We start from the raw sequence: 26,105 nt of genomic DNA, 5'->3' as shown, positions 1-26,105 counted from the left end.
ATTTATAATATTAAATACTTATATACTTGTAATAAATATGTGTGTGAGTGTGTGTGTGTATAAATATACACCTTTTTTTCTGATCATGTAATTTTGATTTTCCACCCTTATGGAAATTGAGCTCCATATTTTTCAGTTCTGGGGGTTCTTCTTCCATGTAACAAAAGATATCAGACTGGACAGGTGAAACTGTGTGGATTCACTGATGCCATGGGAACTGTCCCAGTGGGAGTGACAGCAGATCTGGTGTTCTCCTGCTTTCAGCAGCTGTCCCTCCTTATTTTGATTATGATGTTCTCTTTGTGACTCCTGTGCAAACCCTTCTCAAACTCTTCCCCAGACCTGCCCCCAGGAAGAGCTCCTTGGAGCCAACCTGACTCCCTTCTAAGATCTGCTTACTTCATTTGCATGTGACTTGACTCTTTTATAATATCACTACCAAGAGAATGGGGCCTGTAACCAGGGCAAACAGAAGTGCTGCTTTGCAGTTCAGACTCCGCCAGACTTTCTGCTCCATTTAGTTTGAATCTTACAAACTCTTGGCTCTTTTCTCTCTTCAGATTGCAAGAATGTAAGCACCCAGAATCTCCATTCATCTTATGTCCTTTTCTCTCAGGGCCTTCACTCTACCACAGACACCACATTTTCTATTTCAAGTAAGCATTTCTTCAACAGTTACAGGATTCCCCTTCTGATCAACATTCAGGGTCATGACATTTTTCTAAAGTTAATACTGATTAGCATTGTAATGATAATATTAATGATAATAATCATTACTTATTATTATTTCTTTTTTTAATATTTATTTTTTAGTTGTACACAATACCTTTATTTTATTTATTTATTTTTAATATGGTGCTGAGGATTGAACCCAGGGCCTTGCACGTGCTAGATGAGCCCTCTACCGCTGAGCACCAGCCCCAGCCCTACTTATTATTATTTCAAATAGTCATTTTTAATGCTCCCTAATGTTATTTTCAGGGGATAGACCATAGCAACTTAACAATTCTCATATAATTTGATTTTAAAGAGCTTCCTTTCTGTGTATTTTAGCTGTTATGTCTAGTTCTCTGATTATGATCTTTGTGTATATCTTTGGCATGTTATTAATATATAGAAGTCATTCACTGGGAAATTTCCTTATAATTGAAAATACTGGTGAAGAGAGTTGTAGCAACTTAGCAAGGCTCTAAGCAACTTAGTAAGACCCTGTCTCTAAGGGCCATTCACCCCCCACACACACATATACATACATACATACATATATGGCATAAGTATGAAATATATATATGTGTGTGTGTGTGTGTGTGTGTGTGTGTATTATTTATTTATTTATTTATTTATTTATTTATTTAAGGCTGGGGATATAGTTCAGTGGTTAAGCACCTAAGTACCTTCTGCATTATAATCCCTGGTACCAATTAAAAAGAAAAAAGAAAAATAAAAAAATAGATATATCTGTTATGGTCTTGATGCATGCTCCTAAGTCACTTTCCACAGAGTACCAGTTTACCTTGTAATATAATTGTGCTCATGTCACTATGTCATCACTAGGCATTTCACTGTAATAATATTTTTTAAGCTTACAACTTGCCTTTTTATTTTATTAGATTGGATGTGTTTCTTCTTGATAGGTAATGGAGTATTCTCTTTTGGGAAGTATTTTTCTGGTTTTCTTTCTTTTCATTATATCTGCATGCTTTATATTGTAAAATATTCTTTTTAAAAGTCCAGGGAAGAAGCTCTGTTCTTGCAAATGGAATTTATCATACTTTTTCAACCAATCACAGATGATGATACCATGCCCAAATTCTTGCCTAGTCACAGGTCAGAAGAATCTCATGCTTCTGAGAACAGCTAATCTCTGAATTTTGGTTGAGGGAAAGCTCCATATTATCTTATATTAGGATTCTTTCAGATCTATACTTCAGTCATCTATAGGAATTCAGTTAATGATAGAGATAGGTGTGCATATCTTCATCTTTTGTGATAATGACTGCCTGCTCTGTGCCAGGCACTTTAACAAGTACTGAGTATACTGCTGAAAATGGATTTAAAAATAGTCTGTCCTTAGATAGCTTATATTCCAGTGGAGGGAGATAGATCATGGTCACACATAAACTATCAAAATGGAACAGGTCAATCAGTGGAGTCCTCACAGAGGACTCAACTTAGAGAGGATTAACAAGGAATTCCTTCGTAGAAAATGAGAACTGCTGTTGCAAGAGAGTACTTCGAGGGTAAAAATGTTTCCAAAGGAAGAACATGTGCAAAGACTGAGTATAGTTCTAGAATGTTTGAGGAACAGCCAGAGGGCCAGTGTGAGCATTTTCAATAACTGGAAGGAAGTGGTAGAATGTTGTTAGGCTGAGATCAAATCTATAGAATGTTTGGGTCTATGTTAAATGGGTGCCAAGAGAACATTTAAATGAGGGAGTGTGTTTTAGTCAGCCTCTTTACCACTTGACCAAAAGTCCTGATGAGAACAATTTTAGAGGAGGAAAATTTAATTGGAGGCCTCAGTCCACAGACATCCAGCTCCATTGCTCTTGGCCTGAGGTGAGGCAGTACAACATGGCAGAAGGTTGCTAAAGGAGAAAGCACCCAAGCACCCCTGGAGGTGGCACCAGAAAGCAGAGAGACCTCTACTCACTAGGAACACAATATAAACCCCAAAGACATGCCCCCACTGGCCCAACTCTGTCATCCACAAACTACCTGTCTGCAGTTACCCTCAGTTAATCCATGTCCAGGGATTACTACATTGATTAGGTTGAAGTTCTTATAACCTAATTGTTTTGCCTCCAGACTTTCTTGCATTATGCTGCACATGAGCTTTTGGGGGACACTAAACCATGATGGAGTGAAATGAACTGATTTAATGCTTCTGAAATATTACTCTGCTGTATAGAGGCTGAATTGTGGTCAGGATAGGCAAAACTATGTCGTTTTCAGTGTTAACACAATAAGTGTTTGTTTCTTGTTCACACAAAGCCTGATATGGTTAGACATTTCTTTAGGAAATATCCTCTCCATGCAGTGACTCAGAGATCCAGGAAACATCTATCCTGTGATTCTACCTTACCACCATGGGAACTCCAAGGTTGCCACTAAAGAGACGAAAGAATAAGCACACAGGTCCTTATGTGTGCTGGGCCAATATTTATAATCCTTTTTTGCTAGCTTATCATTTGTTAGAATTCAGGCATGTGCCTCTCATCTTTAGTGAAATGAGGTGAGGAAATCTAAAGGAAGATATTGATATTTGATGAACCATAACCGTATGATGTCAATGAAGAAATAAGGATACCAGTTACAAAGTAGCTTCAGTGTTCCAAGTGATAATAGTGACTGAGATTAGAGAGACAGCAATAGAGATAGTATAGTTTCGGGATATATTTCAGAAGCAGAACAAACATGGCTAGCACATGGCTGTGAGATGGAAGTGAAATCAAGGTTGAACTCTAAAGTTTCTGGCTTAAGCAACTTGGAAAATGATGGTGATTTTAACTGAATTGAAGAAGATTTGGAAAGTAACAATTTAGAATGTTGGTTGTGTTTAAGGAATTTGGGAATTATTCTTTGTGTTGTCTATTAGGTATCAAATGGAGATGTCAAGCTGTAACCTGAACATTTGAGTCAGGAGCCCAGGAAAGAATTCTGATTTGGGAATATAAATTTGGAAGTAATCAGAACATTGGTGAATTTTAAAACTCACAAGAATTGGCAATCAATGTTATTGTATTTTCTGTTTTAAGGAAACAAATCAAGGCTAAAAAAAGGGAAAAGTGGCTTACTTAAGGTCATCATTAACATGTGATTGAGCTAGGATTCAAATTCAAGTCTGTCTGAACTCATTCTGCCAAAGATAATGATTGTTTAGTATTATTGATACAATATGCACTTTTTGGCTTCATTTTATATCTTTTAGTCCTTTCTTTTATATATAGCTTCAAAGGTAAAAAGGGTAGATATTAAGAATTCATACTCCCAGATTTCACATGATAATAATGGGACACAGAATGGACTAACAAATTGACTACCGCCTTGTGATATTTCTCAGGCAAGCTCACTATTGATTTTAAAGTTTTTCAACTGTAGCATGTTACATTACTATATAGCCTTTATATCAGTAAAGAGTTTTGTGAACATTCTGTTTCATTCCCTTCAATCTCATGCCTTTCAATTCAGTTGAAAATGTCATTACCTCAAGAGTGTGTGCTGTGAGACCAGGGTCTTTGGTTGCCACACAGGTAGGTACTCAGCTGCTGACCTTGAGAGATACACAGTCATGGGGGTGCATGCACTTCACTCCTATTTCCCTAAACTATTCTTAAAGCTCATCACAGGTAAAGCCTTTTTCACATTATGTATTAATGAGTTTTTCACATTATGTATTAATGTATTATGTATTAATGAGTTTCTGTTTTTTATTGTGGTAGAAAGAAAGATACTTATTTGGTTATGCTCAGATCCAAGTTATGCATATAATCTAAAGACTCACTGGTATTGAAAACAAATACTATTTACATTATGATTATGAAATATGAAAGCGAAAATTAGAAACAGGAAAATCTATTTATCACCTCCTTATACGGTCTCTATAGCTAGTGCATCTGGTCTCAAAGCTTCTATTATCCCCCATAACATAAAAATATTTTCAAAATATCTCTTGATTCCTATTTCCTAATGTTACTCCAAGGTTCTATGTACAAATTACATTTAGGGAAAGTTTTAGTTCTCTTATAGCTGCCTTCTGGGTGAGAATAATTATTTGACTCTGGTGCTGGGGGAATAAGAGTCAATTGCTTTCTATGTAGTTGGTGAGACCTCTAAAGTATGGGGCTAGGAGGAAGGGACAAGCAGGAGGAGGCCTGAGGCCTGTGAGCTTTCCAGGGTGGACCACTGCTGTAGCATGATTCCCCACACAGCAAATAAAATGTAAAGAGAAGGAGAAATGGCAAAATGCTGACCTCAGGAATGTGACTAGGTTCTGGCCTCCTCAGCAGCCCCAGAATTCAGATAAGATTGTATCGTCGTAAATTAAATTAAAACCTTAGGGGAATATTTTTCTTTCCTATCCTGCCTAACTTTTTCTTTTTTTCTTTCTCCATTAAGTAAGCAAAACTTTATACAGATGCTGCAGTGTACAGAGGGAGCGTTTAATGAGGAATGTCCAGTGTACTTGAATTTAGAAAGTCCTGAGTTTACAACCTCTTTGGATTATTTAATAGAGACACAGGAAGACACTTGACCTCTCTCCATCATAGTTTCTTAACCAGCAAACCTGAGAATAATTCCTTTTCTACTAACTCACAAAGTGTTGGTGGTACTGAGAGATGTGTGTAACAATAATTTGTAAAGTGTAAACATATCTACCTTGTATGGGAGGCATTATTTTAGATGCAGTGGGAATAGAGAAAGGAACAAACCAGCCTTTGCTCTCAACACGAGCACAAGGGCAAATGCATCAGAAACTGGACTCAATGCCTTAAAGCAGCAATAATTATGTTATGTTATATTAATCATATTTTATCTCACTGATTCTACAACCTTGGGGTTAGGTGACTTTGGCTTCTTGTGGCATCAACTGAGGTCACTTAGCTGTACTCAACAGGGCTCAAGAGGGCTTCACTCCCATTCCTGGTACCTTGGTGAAGATTATTGGAAGATTGAATTCATCTGAAACTATCTTCCTATCTACATGCAGCCTCTTTGGCATGGTGGTATTGGGATGTTGAGTCTCGTACATGGTGGCTGGCTTTCCCCAGGTTAAGGACTGCAATGGAACCAAGTGGACCATGCATGTGCATTTAGGATGTACTTCAGAAATCACATGTTGTTTATTAATATATCTTGATTTAATATTAATAACCATTGATTTATATAATATCATTTATATAATGATTTTTAGTATTATTGATACAATATGCACTTTTTGGTTTCATTTCATACCTTTCAATTCTTTCTTTCATATATGGTTTCAAAGGTGAAAAGGGTAGATATTAAGAATTCATACCCCCCAGATTTCACATGATAATAATGGGACACAGAATGGACAAACAAATTGACTAAGTCAGTTGTCTCAAATAATAAATGTTGTTTTCTAGTATTGATATAATTAATAATCAAAATTTATTAATTAAAAGCAAAGGCGGTTAAGGTTCAAGGAGAGAAAAGGAATAAGGTTCTTAACGTTGACGGAAGAGTGACAAGGTCACATTCTAGAAGAAATAATGCATAGGTGATGTCATTGCTACTTTTGGAAGATAGAATCTTCTTCTATAAGTGCTGCTTCTGGTCATACACTTCTCAAACAAAAAATGAAATATTTACTCAAACTGATTATCAGAGCTAAAAATAATTCTATTTGAAAAAGCAAAGTTTTCACATATCAAAGTAACAAGTTTGCATATCACCTCCCTTCTTCAAGAATACCACAGTCTTATTCCATTATGATTTTGGCTCATAGTCCTAGATCATACCATCTAAATCAGATTGAGAGACAGATGAAGATCTTTGAATACAGATTCTTGGATTCTAATATGAAGAGTCAAATTATATGACTCTCATGCTCAATATACAAGGTAAACCAGTGAGGATGGCTGAAATAAATATTCTCACCCATGAGGGAGAAAGGAATTAGGAAGCACATAGTGATCACTGTATATTGCATTTCTAATATTCAGCTGGGCTCAAGTCATGAGCTCCTTGATTAGGGGCCTTTGTTACTTCCAGAAAGTGGTTCTCTGTTTCTTTACTCTATCCTTTGAAATATTGATTATTGATTCTGATTTATAAATATTTTTTCCATTTCTGGAAATGGAAAAGGAAAAATTATAAATCAGAATCAATAATCCTTACGTTTTTATTACAGCTGAATCGTTTTCTCAGATGCTTCCTACCCACAGAGACTGAAGGATCTAAGTGTCTTTCATTTTACCTTCTCTCCAACCCATTTAGCTTAACCTGGCTATACTTCTGCCATTATAATTCCTTTAAAAACTATGTGGACTTCTTGTTAAGTTTATTGATTGCTTACTACAATAGATGATAGCATACTTATAAATTCTTTGAGAGAAGCTTTTGTTATAATTGGATATGAGGTGTCCCCCCAAACTTCTATGTTAATGCAGGAAGGCAAAATCCAATGTATTGTGAGAACTATAACCTAATGTGCCTACCTTAGTTTGAATGGACTAACTGGGTGACAACTATAGGCAGGGGTGTGTGTGCCTTGGAAGGATTCACCATCCCTTTGGCCCCTTTCTCTTTCTCTCTTTGCTTCCTGCCCATTGTTAATGGAGCAAGGTTTCTCTTCCATGCCCTCCTGTCTTGATTTACTTGGGCCCAGAACAGTGGAGTCAGTTCACCATTAACTAAACCTCTAAAACTATGAGCCAAAATAAACTTTCCCTCCTCAAAGTTGTTCTTGCTGGGTATTGTAAAGTGACACAAAGCAGACTGATACACTCTTCTTCAGCTGGGGCTTCCTAACAGGCTGTTATAGATTTAAGGTATTCTATTGTTTAACAGACAATGTCTGTGATATGTACCTTCAAGATTGTAGGAATCTTTTGTTGCTCTGAAAGGTCTACAATACATCACCTTAAATATTTATGAGGGCTTAAGAAAGAGTTTGATTATCAGACCCTTGGCTTCCTGGAACATTCTTCTGGGTAGTCTGAAGGATTTGATCTTTGCATTGAGAAACTGTCTTATTTTTGGAATTTTCTGCAAGAAAATATTAAAGATGAAAAATAATTTAGGTCTTTAACCTAACTAAGCCTAGATTCTATATATTTTTCCTAAATTCTGCTTGAAAATATAATTTTTTTAGTTCACCTATGAACTATCTGTGAGTTATGGTGTAGATATGAGGTTTCCCCCAAAAGCTCATTTCTGATACAATGCAAGAAAGTTTAGACATGCAATGATTGGGTTAGGAAAGCCCTTATCTAATAAGTGCATTAATCCACTGATAGGGATTAACTAGGTAGTGACTGTAGGTAGGTAGTGTGTAGCTGGAGGAGGTGGGTAGCTGGGGGTATGCCCTTGGGGTTTAAATTTTGTCTGTGATGAGCAGAGAGTCTCTGTGCCTCCAGATACAGTGTCCTGAGCTGCTTTACTCTGCCACACTTCTCCAACATGATGTTCTGTCTCACTTCAGGCCCAGAGCAATGGAGTTGACCATCTATGGACTGAGATCTCTGAAACCATGTGCCCCCCAACTTTTCCTTCTATAATTTTGCTTGTCAGGTCTTTTGGTCATAGCAGTGAAAAAGTTGACTAAAACACTATTCATCTGTGCATGCATTATGATAAACAGATAAGCAAGAACAAAGGAATGTTTAAAACTCCTTCTTAAATTCATCAGTTTATTAAGTATCATTTCTACTATCCATATTATCGCCAATGACAGATTTTCTTAATTTTCAACCACTATGTACAAAGGCACTTTTTCTTCTAGCTTCCAATATTTTCTCCTGAACTCTTACAGTCAATTTCTTTGAGTTTTATATCTACCATAAATCTCCTTAGGGGTCTTGTAACTTCTACTCAGTCTCAAAGCATATTTCACACATTTTGTACTTTTTCTTATAGTAACATCATATTTCCAGGTACCAAATGCTGTTCAAGTCACTGTAACTATGTAACAAATGACTTAAAACTCAATATTATCAATAACAATTGTATATCATGGATTCTATATGTTAGAAGTTTGCTCAGAACTCAGCTTAGCAATTCTTCTGATTTGGGGGCTAATTGGTAGGACTTTCCTGGCTGATAGGTTGGTCTTATGAGTCCAAGATGGATTTACTAACATGTCTACTATTTTGCCTGAGTGGCTGGAAGGCTGAACCCTTAAGAGACTGTCAAGCAGAATATCTACTTGTGGTCTTTTCAGCTGCATGTTCTTAGGGTTGTGCTTTTTGCATAGAATCTGGATTACCCTAGATAAGTGGTTCTCAATGGGTAGTGGTGGGGGTAATTCTGCCCTCCAGTGGATTTTGGGCAATATCTGAAGATATTTTTTATTATCACACTGGGGTAGTACTATGGTAATCTAGTTGAAAGAGGTCAGGGATGTTGCTAAACATCATGTAATGCATGGAACAGCCCCTTCCTCTCAAAAAAAAAAAAGAAAAAGAAAAAGAAAGAAAGAAAAAGAAAAGAAAAGGAAAAAAATTAGCATCTCAAGAGAACTGGGCAGAAGCATCTTAGCCTTTTCCAATCTAGCCTCAGAGATAGAATCAAATTCAGACCAGATTAAAAGAGGGTGAATTAGACTTTACTTCTTAATAGGAGGAGGAGAAGTGACATTATGGAAGAGCATGGGAAGTGGGCAATTTTGTCACCGACATCTTTAGAATATACCATCGGCTGCAGGAACTGTCAGGGGAATCCAAATGTGATTCAGTGCCCTGAAGAAGGGTAAGCATATTGCCTTAAGGATGTGGGAAGATCTATCACTTCTGGTTGGAGGGATAAAATGGAGCTTCCTCAAAACATGACCTTTCAAAGAATTAAGAAATAACAAATTAAACCTTGAGAAAAGAGACATGATTGGAAAGGGCAATTAAAAGGGAGAATATTCTAAACAGAGCAAACAATAGAAATAAGGATATTGATCATCAGGAATTAGTAAATTATGGCTTCTGGGCTCAATCCAGCCTGCCATTTCTTTTGAAAGCAGAGTTTGTTCGAACCTAGCTATACCCATTGAATAGTTGACTACAGAGACCATATGACCCAATAAACACCAAATATTGACTTTCTAGTCATTTGTGGGAAAGTTTACTTGTACCTGGACTAGATCTTCAATTTACTTGTTTATTAAACAAATACTTGTTAAGTGTATGTTGTCAGTCAGAAATTTTGTCAGATTTTTAGTATATTATGGTGAGCAAAACAAACATCTATCATGGAGGGTGTTTTTACAGTTACAGTATTTGAGAGCTACAAAGAAAGTAGCAAAGTTCTGTATTTGAGAATATTTTCAGAGTATTTAGGATGAATGACCTGGGAAGGTTTTTATCAGTAGAATTTCAGGCAAGACCCACCAGATGAGAAAGAGCCAAGCAAAGGATGTGAATGGTAGAGATAAGATTTATCAGGAAAGAGAAGGGCATGCACAAAGTTCCTAAGCAGAAAGGACCTCAGCTTGTGAAAATGAAAGGTGGCTAGTATTGGTGGGATATGGTGAGCCAGTATGCGTTTGAAGGTCAGACATGGTCCAGGTCTTGGTGAGTCATACAGGTCTCAGAAAGGATAATACAAGCTTAGTAGGAAACTACTTGAGAATTTTAAGGAGGGCAAAAGAAAACAATATTTATTTTTTTAAAAAAGAACAACAACAAGAAAAAAGAAACCTCTGGCTACTGAGTGGAGGTTAGTTAGGAGGTGGACAGAGAGGAATTGAGAGATGATCAAAACAGGTCCTAATGGTCCTAGACAAAAATAATGGTACCATGATCTAGTAACTATTTCTCAAACATTACTCTGCTTATCTGTCACCTGGGATCTTATTAAAATACAGACACTGATTCAATAGATAAGGGATGAACCCAAGACAAGATGTATCTGGTTCACACACTAACAAGGGGGGTAAAGACATGTAAGGTGGTGTTTTTTTTTTAATTTATGTCATTGGGTTCTCATTTTTGGCAATACTTTTCCATGGCTAGAAGTCTTAAAATAATTTTTCAACATAAAAACCATGCAAAGAGGAAAATCCAGCCCCCAAACTTTCAACCATTTTAAATTAGCACTGAGTGAGAAAGCCTTTTGCAGAGCTTCATATATATGTTTTTACAAAGCTAGAGTTTGCAAAAACATAAAATCATAGCTAGTTAATGAGCAAGTGTCCAAGGGTGATCAATTTTATTAATTTTTCTAATAAGATTTTATTAACTGTATCAAAATGAAGAAGAGAAAGTTCCTACCTTAACAGAGATATAGTCTATTTGTGAATTTTAATATATTGAGAAAGGATTTCTACAGAGCTATGGTCAGAATGTTATGGACTTGCCAAAGAGAGACACTTACTCCTGGAGATGCAAAGAAGGATATTGAAGATGATTTTCAAACAATAAGTAGGAGTCAGAGAATAAAGGAAGAGGAGGGTGTTCCAGGAAGAAGAGATGGCCAAGAATGTAGAGAGTTTAACAGGAGACACCTGTCTTCCCCCCACCCCCAATGTGGGAACTCATAGAACTGGCTGGAGGAACATGTCTTGTCAGAATTCAGACTGATGAATAGTGTGTGTAGTGCCATTAATTCTAGTCTATTCAAACCACAAGAATTTCACAAGCTGTTGATATGGGCCTGAGCATCATAGAGACCTGAGAGGAAAATAAACCCTATTGTCCATAATAATAACTCATTTCTGATGGAAGCTACAGATAAGGATGCTTGAGCCCAAAGAAAGAACATGGCTAGTTAAGTAACTTGCCAGAGGTCACCCTGGCTCATAAATGGAAGGTATAGAAATTCAACCCACTGTGTCCCACCTCAGACACTGCCATTGCTAGAAATTGCAGTTGACTTAGAGAGACAAACCCAGTATACTTAAAACAATTAAAAAGACACACAAAACCAACATTACAGTTACACACCAGATCACAATGCAGTTTCAAAATGAAAATTGCTTTATTGTTTTTCTTCTGATTATAAAAGCAATGCTTACTCTCTGTAAAACAATTCAAACATTACAAGATTGCATTGTGCAAGGATGAACATTCTTTGTAGTCCCAATGCTCTATCCCATGCCAGAATTGGCCACTGATAGCTACCTTTGTGTTTTAGGTGTATATGTGCACCATCTCACAAAAAGAAATAAGCATTAAAATAAGTTGTAGCACACTGTATAAAATTTTTTATAATCTATTTTTTCCCACAACACCATATAACTATTTTCAGGTAAAATTGCACTTATGTTCTTAAACCCCTGTGAAGATACATCCAGTTCTTTGAAATTGATACGCAATTTCCCAGCCACTTGATACCATCCAGCTTTAGGTAGTTAAAGCAACATTACCTGAGTGTAATAATATTGGTTATATTGTTATTTTGGGAATCTTTTCCTCTCATCCACCCTGCCCTATGGTCACAGTCAGGTAAGATAACAGGTTGGAGCTACTCCCTATCACAGGGCTCCATTATTTTCAAAATCCACCCCCACCCCCGCTTTCTCTTCCTCCTTCCTCATTCACACACTGATACACAGATAGCAGGTCTATTTAAATGCAATTCCATGAACCCATTTGAGGTGTACAGTGTTTGATCAACTTTGACAAATGTATACAGTAGTGTAATCACTACAACATTAAAAATATTGTTCAATTACCCCCAAGAAGTCCTGCTTCCTCTTTGCATTTGATATCTTCCTCCTATTCCCAACCTCAGACAACCACTGATCTATTTTCATTACCTATCATACTGCCATTGTGAGAGTGTTATATAAATTGGATCATGAAATATGGGGTCTTTGTGTCTGGCATTTTCACTTAGTATAATGCTTCTGAGCTTCACCCATGTTTTGCTGAAATAGTATTCTGTTATATAAATATACCACACTGTGTTTATTCATTCACCAGCTGATCAGCATTTGGCGACTTTCTATTTTTGTCTATTGTGAATAAAGCTTCCATGAATATTCCCATACAGACCTTTGCATGAACATATTTCCTATTTTCCTTATGTAATGCCTAGAGGTAGATTTGCTAGGTGGTACTGTAAGGGTATGTTTAGCTTTATAAGAAATTGCCAAATTATCTTCTTGTCTTGCTGTACAGTTTGCATTCCTGATCCTCTTTGACCCTTGGTAATATCTGACTTGGATTTTAGCCATCCTAATGAGGTTTAGCAGTATCTCTTTGTGATCTTATTTTGCATATCTTCTGATGTGGAAGGATGTTGAGTATGTATATTTTCAAGTTTATATTGGTTTATATTTCATGTGTCTTCTTTGGAAAAAATAATCCTTTTTCTGTTTTTAAAAGTTGGGTTGTCTTATAGTTCAATTGTAAGCTTTCCTACATATATCTGATGCAAGTCCTATGTTGGTAATACATATGCTTGGTATTGTTCCATAATTTTTAAATACCATACTGGTTTTCTTTCTCCCACTCCACTTAGTGGAGACTTCATAGAAAAGAGTGTGCATGATCTCCCTTGAGTCTGAAGCTCCTGGAATCCAGTTATGCTGACTTACACTAGGCCTTTAAGAATTCTTTAAAATTTCAGATCATTTTTCTTCATGCTCACTTTTGCAATTACCACGGGTTTTGTCCCATGCTCAGCCAAAGATGAAACATTCTTAATGTCCTGTCTCTCCTTGGAGGGCAGTGAGTAGTCTTGTGATTGCAAGTCTCCTGTAGTCTATTTTTTTTTTAAAGTATGGTTTTTTTCAGGTACTTGGCATTGTTGTTGTTGTTGTTATTGTTGTTGGAGCAAAATCTCCTTGCTTCTTTATCTTAAGCAGCAGTGAAACTGCTGCTGTTGCTGTCCTCACTCTATGTGTCCTCACTCTATTGTTGGCACTGCTGGAATCGGTCAGTCTCTTTAGTGAATACTTGCTGCCCTGGACTTTCAGAGAGCAGAGGCTAAGGCTTGGATATGTGTATTGTCTCCACCATGAAGGACACATTGCTAGAATCAATGGAATCTCTCCAAGTTTTTTTGTTTTTTTTTTTTTAATCTTTCTCTCCAACACATTGGGCAAGTGTTTTTCTCTCATTCTTGCTAAAAGTTTTTCATGAACCTCCCTTACATGATAGCTTTTCAGCCTATTTCACTCTTTTCTCAGTTTCTTGCAGTTCTGCCCTCTGACCATTTAGCACAATTTCTGCTGTGCTTGTTTTAAGAGAGTAAAAGTTTCACCAAATGCTCACTTCCCTATGCAAATGGACTTGATTGAGACAGAGACTTTCAACCTGTGATTTATACTTCCCAGGGATCAGAGTGGACCTGATATGTTGGAATTCCAAAATGAACTCTCAAAATTAGACCTAACTTTAGGAAGCCTGTCTACAAATATTAATAGACTATTCTCAGATGTTTGTGCTCTGCTGCTGAGAACTTGTGTTTGTGTCTAGACATGTTGCCTCTGCATTTGGCTAAAGCTTAAGATTTGCAATTGGAGCTCAGTGATAGAGTGCCTACTTAGCATGTGGGAGGCCTTCCTTCCATTCAGTCCCCAGCTTGCATGCACAAGCACCCATACAAAAATGAACAAACAAAAAAACAAAAAACTTGCAAGCAACTGTCTAAAATTAGTTCTGGATTAATGTATGATTCATGCTGACTCAAGTTATTGGGTTTCCACCATTTGACCCAGCTATCCCACTCCTGTGTCTATAGCCAAAGAACTTAAAATCAGTATACTCAGTGATGCAGCCGCATCAATGTTTATAGCAGCTCAATTCACAATAGCTAAACCGTGGAACCAAACTAGATGCCCTTCAGTGGATGAATGGATAAAGAAACTGTGGTGTACATACACAATGGAATATTACTTAGCATTAAAAGAGAATAAAATTATGGCATTGTAGGTAAATGGATGGAATTGGAGAATATCATGTTAACCAAAGTAAGCCAATCCCCCCAAACCAAAGGCTGAATGTTTTCTGTCATAAGTGGATGCTGATCCATAATGGGGGTTGGGGGGGCATGGGAAGAATGGAGGAACTTTGGACAGAGGGGAGTTAGGGGAGGGGAGGGGGCACCAGGGTAGGAAAGATAGTGGAATGAGATGGGCATCATTACCCTAGATACATGTATGATGGCACAAATGATGTGACTACATTGTATATGACTAGAGAAAGGAAAAGTTGTGCTCCATTTGTGTATAGTGCATCAAAATGCATTCTGCTGTCATGTATAATTAATTGAAACAAATAAAAAATAATGGCAAAGCACTTTTGAATAAAAATCTATAATATCTTTGAAAATAAAACTTTAAATATTTTGTTACTTTTTAGAAAAAAGAAAAGTTTACAAGACAGGCACATGCCTGTAATCCCCACGTATTTGAAAAGATGAGGCAGGAAAATTGCAAGTTCAAGGTCAGGTGGGCAACTTAGGGAGACCCTGTCTCAGCATTAAAAAAGGTGTGGTGGGGTAATTGGGGATGAAGCTCAGTGGTAGAACACTTGCCTAGCATGTGTGAGGCCCTGGGTTTGATCTCATGTACTATAAACAAACAAACACCCCCCACCACCACCACCACACAAACAAATTGACAATTTGAAAGTTGTGAGGGTACCAGAATTTTGAGAAAAGTCTCTTGGGAAGATCAGTCACATGTCCCTCAAGGTTTTCATGAAGCCTTGATCCACACAGTAAGTCAGTTTTCTGGTGAAAGGGATTTTCAAGGAATCATATTGTATAAATTGGTAAATATATGCCCCCAACTACTGTTCAGTGTGTATGTGTGTGAGGAAAAAAAAGCTTCTACAACTAATAGCAGATGTTAAATGTAATATAAATTAGATTAGAATAAAATGGGAAAATAGGAGCTTGAGCCAGACCCTAGGTGAGATGATCTGGGAAGGATAAGAAAGAGAGGCATAAATCAGCTACAAATTAGATAAAGTTGAAATAGTTGAAGTACAGAAGGTAAAATTATAAATAGTCTTGTACATAGTAAATATTCAATAAATATTTGTTTTGACTGAAAAAAAAAAGATAATGGGTTCCTCTTCATCCTGCTTCCATTCAAGGCTGTGATTCCTTGAAACATACACAGAGCCCATTTGTTTTCCAATAAAAATGGGCAAAAGGAAGAAAATTTAATAGAAAACTTTTCAAGAGAAGCCCTTGCTCTGATATGATGATAAACCCACTGTGGCCACCATGACAGAAGCCTGTATCCCAACTGAGGCCATCTGCACTTAGCTGATGTTACAGTTCACATGGGACTCCAGCTTTTGTTGTGACATCTGACAGACATGGTCATAAAAGCTTCACTTTCTACTTCTAGGGCTTTCCTGAGACCAGCTTACCACCAAAGTATTCCTCCATTAGCTGTAAAAGTATGAAAATATATTGTGATCTATTGTCTTGTTGGATATCATTAAACAAGAGATTTAGCATTAAGTAAACCAACTTCTTTCCCGCTCCTTCTCCTCTCCCTCCCTGCTCTGTCTCTCTTCCTTCTTTCTCTGTCTTCCACATGAATTTGCAAGACTTTCTATGTCAAAGTTGTCACATTCTGTCTCTGGGCTGTAAAGCAGTTGGATTGCCTCCCCACTTCATCTTACCTCCCCATGGAATGAAAATGACACTTTAAGATACTTCTGTAACTAAGTTGCAGATCACAAAGCCCAATCTTCCAAAGGAAGCCTGTCCCATTTAGGGTTAATAGCTCTGCATTTATTCCCAAATCCCCACATCTTGCAACTCAGAAACACTAGCATGAAGAATACCCTGATTGACTCAGGAAATATATTTTCCTGAGACCAGTGGTTTTTTAAAATTTATTCTCCGATTGGCGGGTCTCTTGAACAGTTGTTTGTCATAATCAGATTTGGAAACCATCTATCTCCTTCCAAGTGATGATTGCACTGTGACCTCTGGCTCTAAGCATGCAGCTGGTCTGGGCAGAGCAGATCTCGGCAATGAATGAAAACCAGAACTGTCTTATCAAATAGTGGCAGGATTCGTTTTGTTTAACAGTGCTGGAAATTAGTTTTTCAGGCACTGATCTTGACAGGTCAGCTGTCAAAAGTGGGTGTCTGTGGCCATAAATTCATTGATCCCATAAACAAAACTCTGTCTGCAAAATACAAGGGGAAATCAGAGTAGAGGCACTATGTACAAATCAAATGGTCTGGAGCTGTATGACTAAGTGTCAGGACTTCTTTGAGTAAAAGGTTTTTCTGGCTTCCCATTTATCAAGCCTATCAGCCTCATTGGGCTTCACTGACTGAAACATTTTCCTCAGCGTTCAGAGTGGGCAGCACTGGGCACCCTGGGTCTTGGTGTTGGTTGGCTGCAAGGTTGAGAATACATTTAAAGCTTTTTGTTTGGTTTTGTTTTAATTTCCATTGGATTCTCTCATTTGAACTATATTTTTCTCTATCCTGGTCTTATGTTTTGGGTGCTCAGAGGGATGGCCTCTTCCAGAAATGACCAAGGCTTACAGTGCTGTTCTGAAGATTTGGGTAAGAACATGCAGCTTTGTAGAAATAGGGAGAATAGCTCAGCCCCGGGGTTCTCAGATTCAGCCTGATGTGAGGGAATAATAAACTTTCCTGTCTAACATGAAGGATCCCAAATCCTGGAACACAGTTGTACTTTGATGTGTTCGAAAGGCAGAATTTGAGTTTCACTTTGAAGTGTTTCTTCTTTCTTTGTCAGGGTACAGAATGCCTAAAGGCCAGGGAGAGAGAAGTTGGTATTAAAAGAAAAGAAAACAAAAAAACCTTTAAGTCCTAAGTACTTTAAGACCAAAAGATAAGGATGATAACAGGCTTGGAGGATTTTTTTTTCCTCTTATGAAGTTCCACTTTGATTTAAATGGTCTTATTGCATTAGGGTTGTGTGAATATTAACTAAAATGTTTTGGTGTCATCTCTCTTTCTTAGTGGACGAACATTGCTTGTGTTCATGAACTTGGGCCTCAGTTGTAGATGCTTCCCTGTCTCCCAACCCAACAGGGTCTGGGACTCTACACCAGCTTAGAGAGGTCTTAGAATATGAGACAGTGGTCAAACTAGCAATATGCCTTTTCTAGAAGATGAATGTCCCCTATCCACAGCTTCTTGAAGCAAGAGCACAGATTTACTTGGTTCTCTCAGATGGGCCCTGACTCACAGAAAGATGATTTGACTCTGACTGCTCCTTTGACATTCAGTCCTCAGTCATAAAAGTGCATGTGGTAGGGTTTTGCTTAATCACCTATGCTGGTTATTTTTATCAAAAGCTCATTTTCCTTCCTGCTAAAGTAGTGAAAAAACCTATTAAAAGTAAGAAGAGCACAAAGGTAATGATGATTATTTATAATTCCTCCATTTATATGTAATACATATAAACGTGTATCACATTTTAATGTATCTTCTCCCATTTTTATCAATGCTTTTTTTGATAAGCATAATTAAGGTCATATTGTATGCACAGTATTATAGCTTGATGTTTTTTACTCTGTTATTAGTTTTATAACCTGATTCTTTACTACATGATTCTTAATTAAGCTCTTTTTATAATAGATTATTTCAAAATGATTTTTTCCTTTGAGCCCCTCAACTTACTAGGCAGGGAAGATATTTGTATTCCATTTTAGGGATAAGAAAATGGAATCTGAGTGAAGTTTATTGTATTGAACAAACATTTGTTCACTTCCTTCTGTTTCAAGCTCTATGCTGTCAAGTGGGCGGTGGGAGGTCATTTAGGTAAACAGTGAGAACAACCAGAACACAGCTACTGACTAATTCTACAACACTCAGCTTCCCATCTTTTTGCCCAAATGTAGATCAGTTATAGAAGTTGATCTTAGTGATGAGAAAGAACATGGTGTCTTAGGCAAGGTTGTAACACTGAGATGGGAATTACCAAGAACGTGAGACACTGGACAGCTCATGGTCCCAGAGAATAGGGCAAGAAACCCAGGTCTGACAGCTGGCTCAGAGACATAGGCCCAGACTACAAGCCTCTGGAGATCATGTCTGTTGCAGCTTTGCATAAATCATGGAGATTGGGCCAAACATTCATTAGTGGTGATGAATACATCATCCTAATGTATGATACATTAGTATCAGTAACAGCGGAGACTGCATGTGGAGTGTATGGATATGTTAGAATCTTAACAACAGAGGAAACTGGACATTCTCTGTACAACTTCTACAACTTTTCTGTAAATATGAAACTTTTCTAAGTGAAGGCTTATTTTTAAAATGAATAAAAATGTACCAGATCCAGAAGAAGAGAAATAGCATTGTAGGCAGAAGGAACCAGATGCAAAGATCAGGAAGAAACACAAGTTGCATGAAAAAGGGTAGGGAATTTACTGTGGCTACTAAACAGAAGTGGAGCTGAGGGAGTGGGCTCTGGAATAAGACAGTCTTACTTAAGGTCAAGCTTACAAGTATTAGGGTTTATTCTGTAGGAAATGTGAATCAACATTATTCATGTTTGAGCTTCTTTATTGTAAAGGTACTGGCACTTTGGAGAATGGGACAGATGAGAGAAAGTTTGGGAATAATGAGACTGATAAGAAGACTGTTGCAAGTGTCAAGGGTAAAGATGGCTCTGCTTGGAGTCAGGCAGTGGTTAGAAGCAGACAGTGAAAGGGGAGGCATTGAGAGGCTATGCTGTTCTCACAGTTGAGCCAAAACCACAGCAGCACATGACTTCCCAATTGCTCCTTCCTGTCTCTATATTCTATTCTCCTGCCTAATTACAATCCCAGTAGAAATACAATAGAGCCTGACTAATCAAGGCCAAACAGAGCTCCATACCAGGTGCTTATTGAAGCCATGGGCACAGAGTTAAGATGCCCTTTCACCATACTGGGGAGGTTTGGCAGAAGATGTAGGAATCCATCTCAGACTAGAATAGAATATCCAGTGTTTGGAATTAACACATCATCATTAGGACAAGATTGCCTGCTCCCATCAAAACTGTTAGGGTTGAGATGGTCAAGGGGACCTTTACAACTCCACCCATACTCAGAAGAAATAAAGGCCACACATCAGAGTTAAGCAGCCCCGGTGCCCAAGTGAAGCAGTAATGGGGATGCAGATGCAGGCATCAAGAATACACACCCATCCCTGTTTCAAGCTCTATGCTGTCACCCATAGAACATAGAGAATCAATCCCTTGACTGTATTTTCTTATTTTTTCCTTTTTTATTTTTGGAATGGGGATTGAATCTAGGGGCACTTTGCTGCTCAGCTATACCTTCAGCCCTTAGCACTTTTTAAAAAATGTATTATTATTATTTTATTTTTTTTATTTTGAGACAGTTGCTGAGGCTGGCCCTGAATTTGAATTAGTGATCCTCCTGAACAGCTGGGATTTCAGGTGTGTGCCACCATGTCTAGTTACCTCTTCCTTTTTTTTTTTTTTCAAACAAGCTGTAATCCAGCTATAGGAATCAACTCTGTGTCTTAGTGCTATTTACTGAGACTTAATGGAGAAATAGCCATAATATTTTCTTCTCAATATTCTACAGTCCAGAAAATGTAACACTGGTGTCTTTGATGCCTTTGATTAGAATTCTGGGTAGGTCTTGCTCTTCCCTGTAGTGACACCCAAACTAATTAGTTGTGGTCAGGGGCTTTCAGAGTACATGGCCATGCTCTTAACTAAATTATTTATTCACCACTGCCTACTCTATTGTTTAGGATAGAGTGGATCTTAGTGGGTATTGTCCAAAGAGACATCGGGAGAGTCCATGTTTCTTTTAAACTGGCTCCAGAACTCTGTATCTCATTCTAATGATTTGCTTTAGACCTCATAGTTATAGCACCTTCCAGATGGAATCTTCAATTTCTAGAGCTGTGATCTCTTAGGGCTCAGTGCTCAGCTCCTGCTGAAGTATCAGGACTGTGGTTAATTCTGGGAGAGTAGAAGTGTCTTTAAGTGGAACTATGGTGTCTCCTGTAGGGCCCCAGGAAGCACAGCTCCATGAACAGGTATATCCTCTGCTCTGGTTAACCAGGGTTCCTGAGGTCATCCCTGATGAAGAATAGGTGCTGCTGAAGGCATCCTGATATATTAAAGGACTCTTTGTTACATAAATGGTGGTCCATGGATCATCATCAATAGCAATAGCAACGGCATCACCTGGGAACTTGTTAGAATGAACAATCTCAAGCTCTAGAATCAGAAAGTGTGTGTAGAATTCCTGGATGATTTGTGTGCACACTATAGTTTGAGAATTACTTCTTTAATCAATAGCAGTGGCTCAAAAATCTTGGCTGTGTATTAGAATCACCTGGGGGACTAAAATATCCATATCTAGCCCACTACAAACCAATTAAATCAGAATCTCTGGAGGTGGAGCCCAGCTTTCAGAATGTTTAAAAAGCCCCTGAGAGATCTTAATATACAGTCAAGCTAGAGCCCCATGGACCAAGAAGAAGCATATCAGGATCACTAAGAAAGCATTAATGGTCCCCATGTCCAGGGCCTGGGGTTCTGATTTAGTTGATGTGAGGTGGGGCTGCACTTTTTACAGCTCTCCAATTAACAACTTGAGAATCATTGACCAGATAAAGGTTTGGTCATTGTTGCCCAGGCTCTGCAGGAACACAGGGAAGGGAAGCAATCCCAAGAACACCTGTGTCTCCTCTGATGTTCCTAATGCAGAGCAGAGTCTTCTCCATCAAGTTAGAGTGCCACTGTGAGATACATCCAGTTATTGAATACACCCTGCAGCCTCAGGAGGTTATGGCAGTCCAGAGAATTTACACAGCTTCTACCTAGGTAGCAGGGAAAGTGATGTTATTTGCAGTATAGCAAAATCAGGCAGGGAGTTCTTGTCCCTGTTTGCAGTAGGTACCAGGATACAAGGCAAGCTATTCACTTGGGTCATTGTTATTTATACAACCGATGGGCCTCATCCTGCCCATGTTGGTGGAAATGACTGAACTTAAGTGTCCAGTGGCTTAAGAAGGTGAAAGGAGTAGTAAAAGAAGAGGATACTTTGTGGGAGACACAGTGACATGGCCTCCATGGGTGGACAGAATAAAATTAGATATGCCATTTGGTCTAGACGCGAGTTCTGTTACATCTCAATAGATGGTTTAAGATGGCTCTGGGTCTCTAGGAAGCACAGAGGGCTGCTGTCTTCTTACTGCCTGATTTATATTCCAGTTTGGGAGGAGCTCCTAAGGTGTGCCTAGGTGCCTGTTCCATCCCTCATGCTCCCCTTTTTCATTCACAGCTGGCGACGTGGGACTCAGAAAAGGGCCTGAATGGTAGCCTGCAGGAAAGGCCCATGGGCAGCCGTCTCCAAGGACTGACTCTCAAAGTGGTGACTGTCTTGGTAGGATCATGGGGATGTGCTGGGAGCTTTGCTATCCAGGCTTTTGAGTCTGTGGCTGCTCTCTGTCTAATGTGGGGTTTGGGAAGAAGAAGGGCATCTTGAGGAGTGGCCTTTTGTTTCCTAAAGCTGTCACTCAAATAACTATATGAGTGATGAAGGGGAGAATAGTGTAGGAGCTTCTCCCCTGGGACTTCTGAGCTCCCTAAAGGAGTTCTCTGAGCTGCTCTGGAGAAAGATCACTCTTGCAGATCTGCTGCTGGGCTCTGGAGAACTCCTGGCTGCTGCACTTGCCCTTGGATATAAGCTAGATTTTTACCTACTGCTGCTCCTTAGGAGAGCTTTGCTGGTAGCCAGAGTCCCCAGAAAGATACTGGGAGGAAGACATTCTTCTAGCACCCCAAACCTCTGATGTGCCCACATGGTTTATAATCAAAATGGTTCATTAGTTGCATTTTTTTTTTATATAGTTGTCCTGGAATCTGAGACTTTACATTTGTAAGAGACCTTAGAATCATCTTCCTTTCAACTTCTATTTTTGCTTTTTTAGAACTGTGGAGATATTTTGCACTTGTTCCTTTTTAGCTGAGCCAGACCTAGTCCACATCTTCCCCTCTGTCCCAGCAGGCACAGAAATCTATGGCAGCAGCATTTCTGCATTCCCTGTATGCACACCAGAAATAAGCCTTATGTCCCATCTTTTTCTACAAAACTAACTTAATAAATTATATTCTTTGGGACTGTTTGCCAAAAGCCCCTTCTTGTTTAGTCTCACACAAGACAGAAAAGGGTGGGGCTGATGTGTTTTCCAGATGCCCATCTGCCCCACATGATCCAGCATGAAATATGTGGGTGTAAGCTCAGCATGACTTTGGACTCAGGATGGGAAATTTTGAATCCTATCCTACTTTGACTCATGTGACCTTGGCCTGTTCATCATCTATTTTCTAGTATGATCTGATAGATATAATGCTGTCTTCTCTCAATCTAAAGTCACAGAACTTTATTGCTATGTCTTATCCTGGATGAAAACTGTCACATTTTTTGTGTGACTCCCATAGAATTTTGGTATTTCCTAAGAACAGAGTCCTGGTTCAGCGTGAATGTTATAAATGAAGGAATGAAACACACTATGTTATTCTGGGAGCTGGGGATTTGTGCAGAGCTAAGATGACATACACAGGACAATTAAATTTCTACTGCTCCATGTTGTCCTTCGCATTGGAGTGATGGTCCACTGTACCTTGACCGTCCATAAACTGTTTTAGAATAGGGCAGAGGAGTTTAGCCTTCAGATAGAAATTGGTAAATACCAGCATTCTATTATTATCATTATTAGTGCTGGGAATGAACCCAGGGCTTTCTACATGCTAAGCATGTACTCTATCACCAAGCTACACCCCTAGCCCCAATATTAGCATTCTAAAGTTATGATTGGTGTCTCTAACAATACCATGGAAATATATGTTAGTGGACCCATTATTTAATTGAAGAACATTCATCTTATTGTCCTCAGGAAGAGCCTTTTGTGATGGTGGCTGAGAATATCCTTGGACAGCCCAAGCGCTACAAAGGGTTCTCCATAGATGTCCTGGATGCATTGGCCAAGGCCCTGGGCTTCAAATATGAGATTTACCAGGCTCCTGACGGCAGGTACGGTCACCAGCTCCATAACACCTCCTGGAATGGAATGATCGGGGAGCTCATCAGCAAGGTAGGTCCCCAAAACAGGTCCATGAAGAGCAGCACTCTAGTGTCTCTGGGGAAATATCATAACCTGGCCCATGATACAGTTGGACCTTTGGGACGAACTAAACAGTTGCCATTATTCACTCACTGACAGCTTCTCTTTCTCCCCACCCTCCCTGTTATACCTCTTTCTGTGTCTCTACCTTCTCATTCCCTAGCACTCTCGTTTCCCTCCCGCCCTTTGCTCTCACTCCTTTGAATTCTATCCACTACAATGCAACTGCTCTGTAACACACCCTTCAAGAAACCCACCCTTACACTTGAGCTGAAGTAGAAACATAGCTCTTCCCTGTGGGTGTTAGTGAGTACTTATCCTCCTATTCCTCATAGACCACGTGCACATGAATGTGTAAGTTTTCATGTGTGAATGAGTGTGTGCATGTGTCTACATTGCTAAATGTTGGTGGTATGGCATTCTCCAGCATCTTCTCCTTACCTCCCTTGACTTGCTGGGCTTCATTCCAGTGCCCATTCCCATGCATCTTGTTAACATCTTATAGACCACTTGCTGTCTCCAACATGGTGGCCATAACTTATTGTCCTGACTGGGAGCTTTACTTCTAAAACACAAGATCTTTGCTTTTTTTTTTTTAAAAAAAATGGTTCTTTTTAGTTATACGTGACAGTAGAATCCATTTTGATATAATTATAAAAGGCATGAGATGAATATATCTTGCTCTAATTTATACCCCAGTACTGCTCTTTCCCCTTCCCTCTCCCCATTCCCTGCTTCCTTTTCTCTATTGAGGATCTTTGATTTCTAAGCCTACAAATCTCTCCAATTTCTCTTGATCTTTTTTGAAAACAAATTTATTGTGACAGAATTTAGATACTTCAAATTTCCCCATTTTAAATGTATAATTCAATGATGTTTACTAAATGTATTGAGTTGTGTAACTGCCACTATAATCTAGTTTTAGAGAATTTCCATTACCCCATTGCACTCTTTCATACCTATTTACAGTTTGTGCCTTTCCCTCCCTAGACCTAGACAAACCTCAGTCTACTCACTTTCTCTGTAAAGTTGCCATTGGGACCATTTCATATAAGTACAGGCATATCATACATGGTCCTTTGCTTCTGTTTCTTTTCACTTGGCCTGAGTATTTGAGGTACATCCTTCCCTGAAGTTTCTGTGCCTTTCTGATATTGCAGCCATCTTGCCTCACATATCCTTCATGGCTGATCATATAAAGCTCTTTGATAACTCTCCCTTGTACTTCCCTGTGTTCTTGATTTCTTATTGCACCCAAATCCCAGATTAACTTTATTATCTACCTTCTTGACTTGGACATTCAGGTTTCTACATGCAATTGAAGAAGAATATCACAAATCTGTCCAGATTCAGTATGTGCGATCTCAAACCCAGCTGGGCCTTTACCCCCTTGCTTGTCTTTTGCTGGATCCCTTGCTTATGTCCCTCAGAGATTGGGACCTTTTCCTTCAAACTACCTAATAATTTTCTGTCCTTTTCAACTAAAAACAAGTAAAGATTGTACTCCCTGCTCCAACATTGGGGAAAGAAATCGAGACTTCTGGACATGGAATTCTTCTTCTATTTCCTATGCACATCTGCAGGTATCTTCTCTCTCCTGTCTGGGGAGGGGATATCTCTCCCTTGTTAAGGATCAACCCCTCCACCCATGTTATATGAGTTGATTTCCTTATGCCTCTTCTAAACCTTGTTTCATAAATTAGTTTTTCTCCTTCTCATATTGTAAACTCTGCTCTACTAAACCTCCTTCTCAGTTGTTAAATATGTTCCAAACTCTCATAGTCCTAAAAGAAATTGCTGGATTTGTGGTTTTGGATAAGAGAGGCAAGAACCAGACATACTCTCACATAGTTACCTCCAACATTTTTTCCCTCTAGATTTTTCTTGGATTTCAGTTCAGGATTTCAGTATAGCTTACGCTCTAGCCCATATGTTAAGACATACAAATACTCATGCGCATTTCCTTGACTTGAGCATGTAGTTGGATTAATGGTCATAACTAGTCTTTCCAAAACACACCTGCTTCTACTGATGCCAAGATTAGGATGCTGACTATGACAATTGTGCCTTTCAGGGCTTGTGCAATCAAAATGGTATTCTAGGTCCCCTTGTCACCTGCCATTCACTCATGTAGGTGGCATGGGCTCTTAACTTCCAACAAAGCAGGCAGCTTCACCTTTAGTTTGGTTCCATCTTAATACAGACTTGTCTATTTTGAAAATGAAGGCTTTTTTTGGAAAGCAAAAGTCTTAGAAGGTAATTTTCAAGCCACAGTATGATGTGCTCAGAGATACCCTTCATAATATGGCTTTACTCCAGTAAGGATCAGTCCATGTGGCTGCAGGCCTTGAGGTAAGGATGGTGGGGGAT

General features: G+C 38.7%; 1 protein-coding gene across 1 annotated transcript in view; it reads left to right on the top strand.

Moving 5' to 3' along the window:
• The window catches only part of GRID1 (glutamate ionotropic receptor delta type subunit 1), a gene marked incomplete at its 3' end in the record, with an annotated part of 735,049 nt that overhangs the window by 583,734 nt on the left and 125,210 nt on the right, over positions 1-26,105 (top strand). The window contains exons 9-10 of the mRNA XM_081267356.1: positions 21,893-21,994; positions 23,508-23,705. Coding sequence (XP_081123482.1) covers positions 21,893-21,994; positions 23,508-23,705 — 300 coding nt within the window. The remainder of the gene's footprint in view (positions 1-21,892; positions 21,995-23,507; positions 23,706-26,105) is intronic.

Source organism: Spermophilus citellus (genome assembly GCF_964194105.1).
Source record: "Spermophilus citellus genome assembly, chromosome: 15".
NCBI lineage: Eukaryota > Metazoa > Chordata > Mammalia > Rodentia > Sciuridae > Spermophilus > Spermophilus citellus.
Note: the sequence above shows the minus strand (reverse complement) of the source record. Positions and strands in the feature narration are given on the sequence as shown.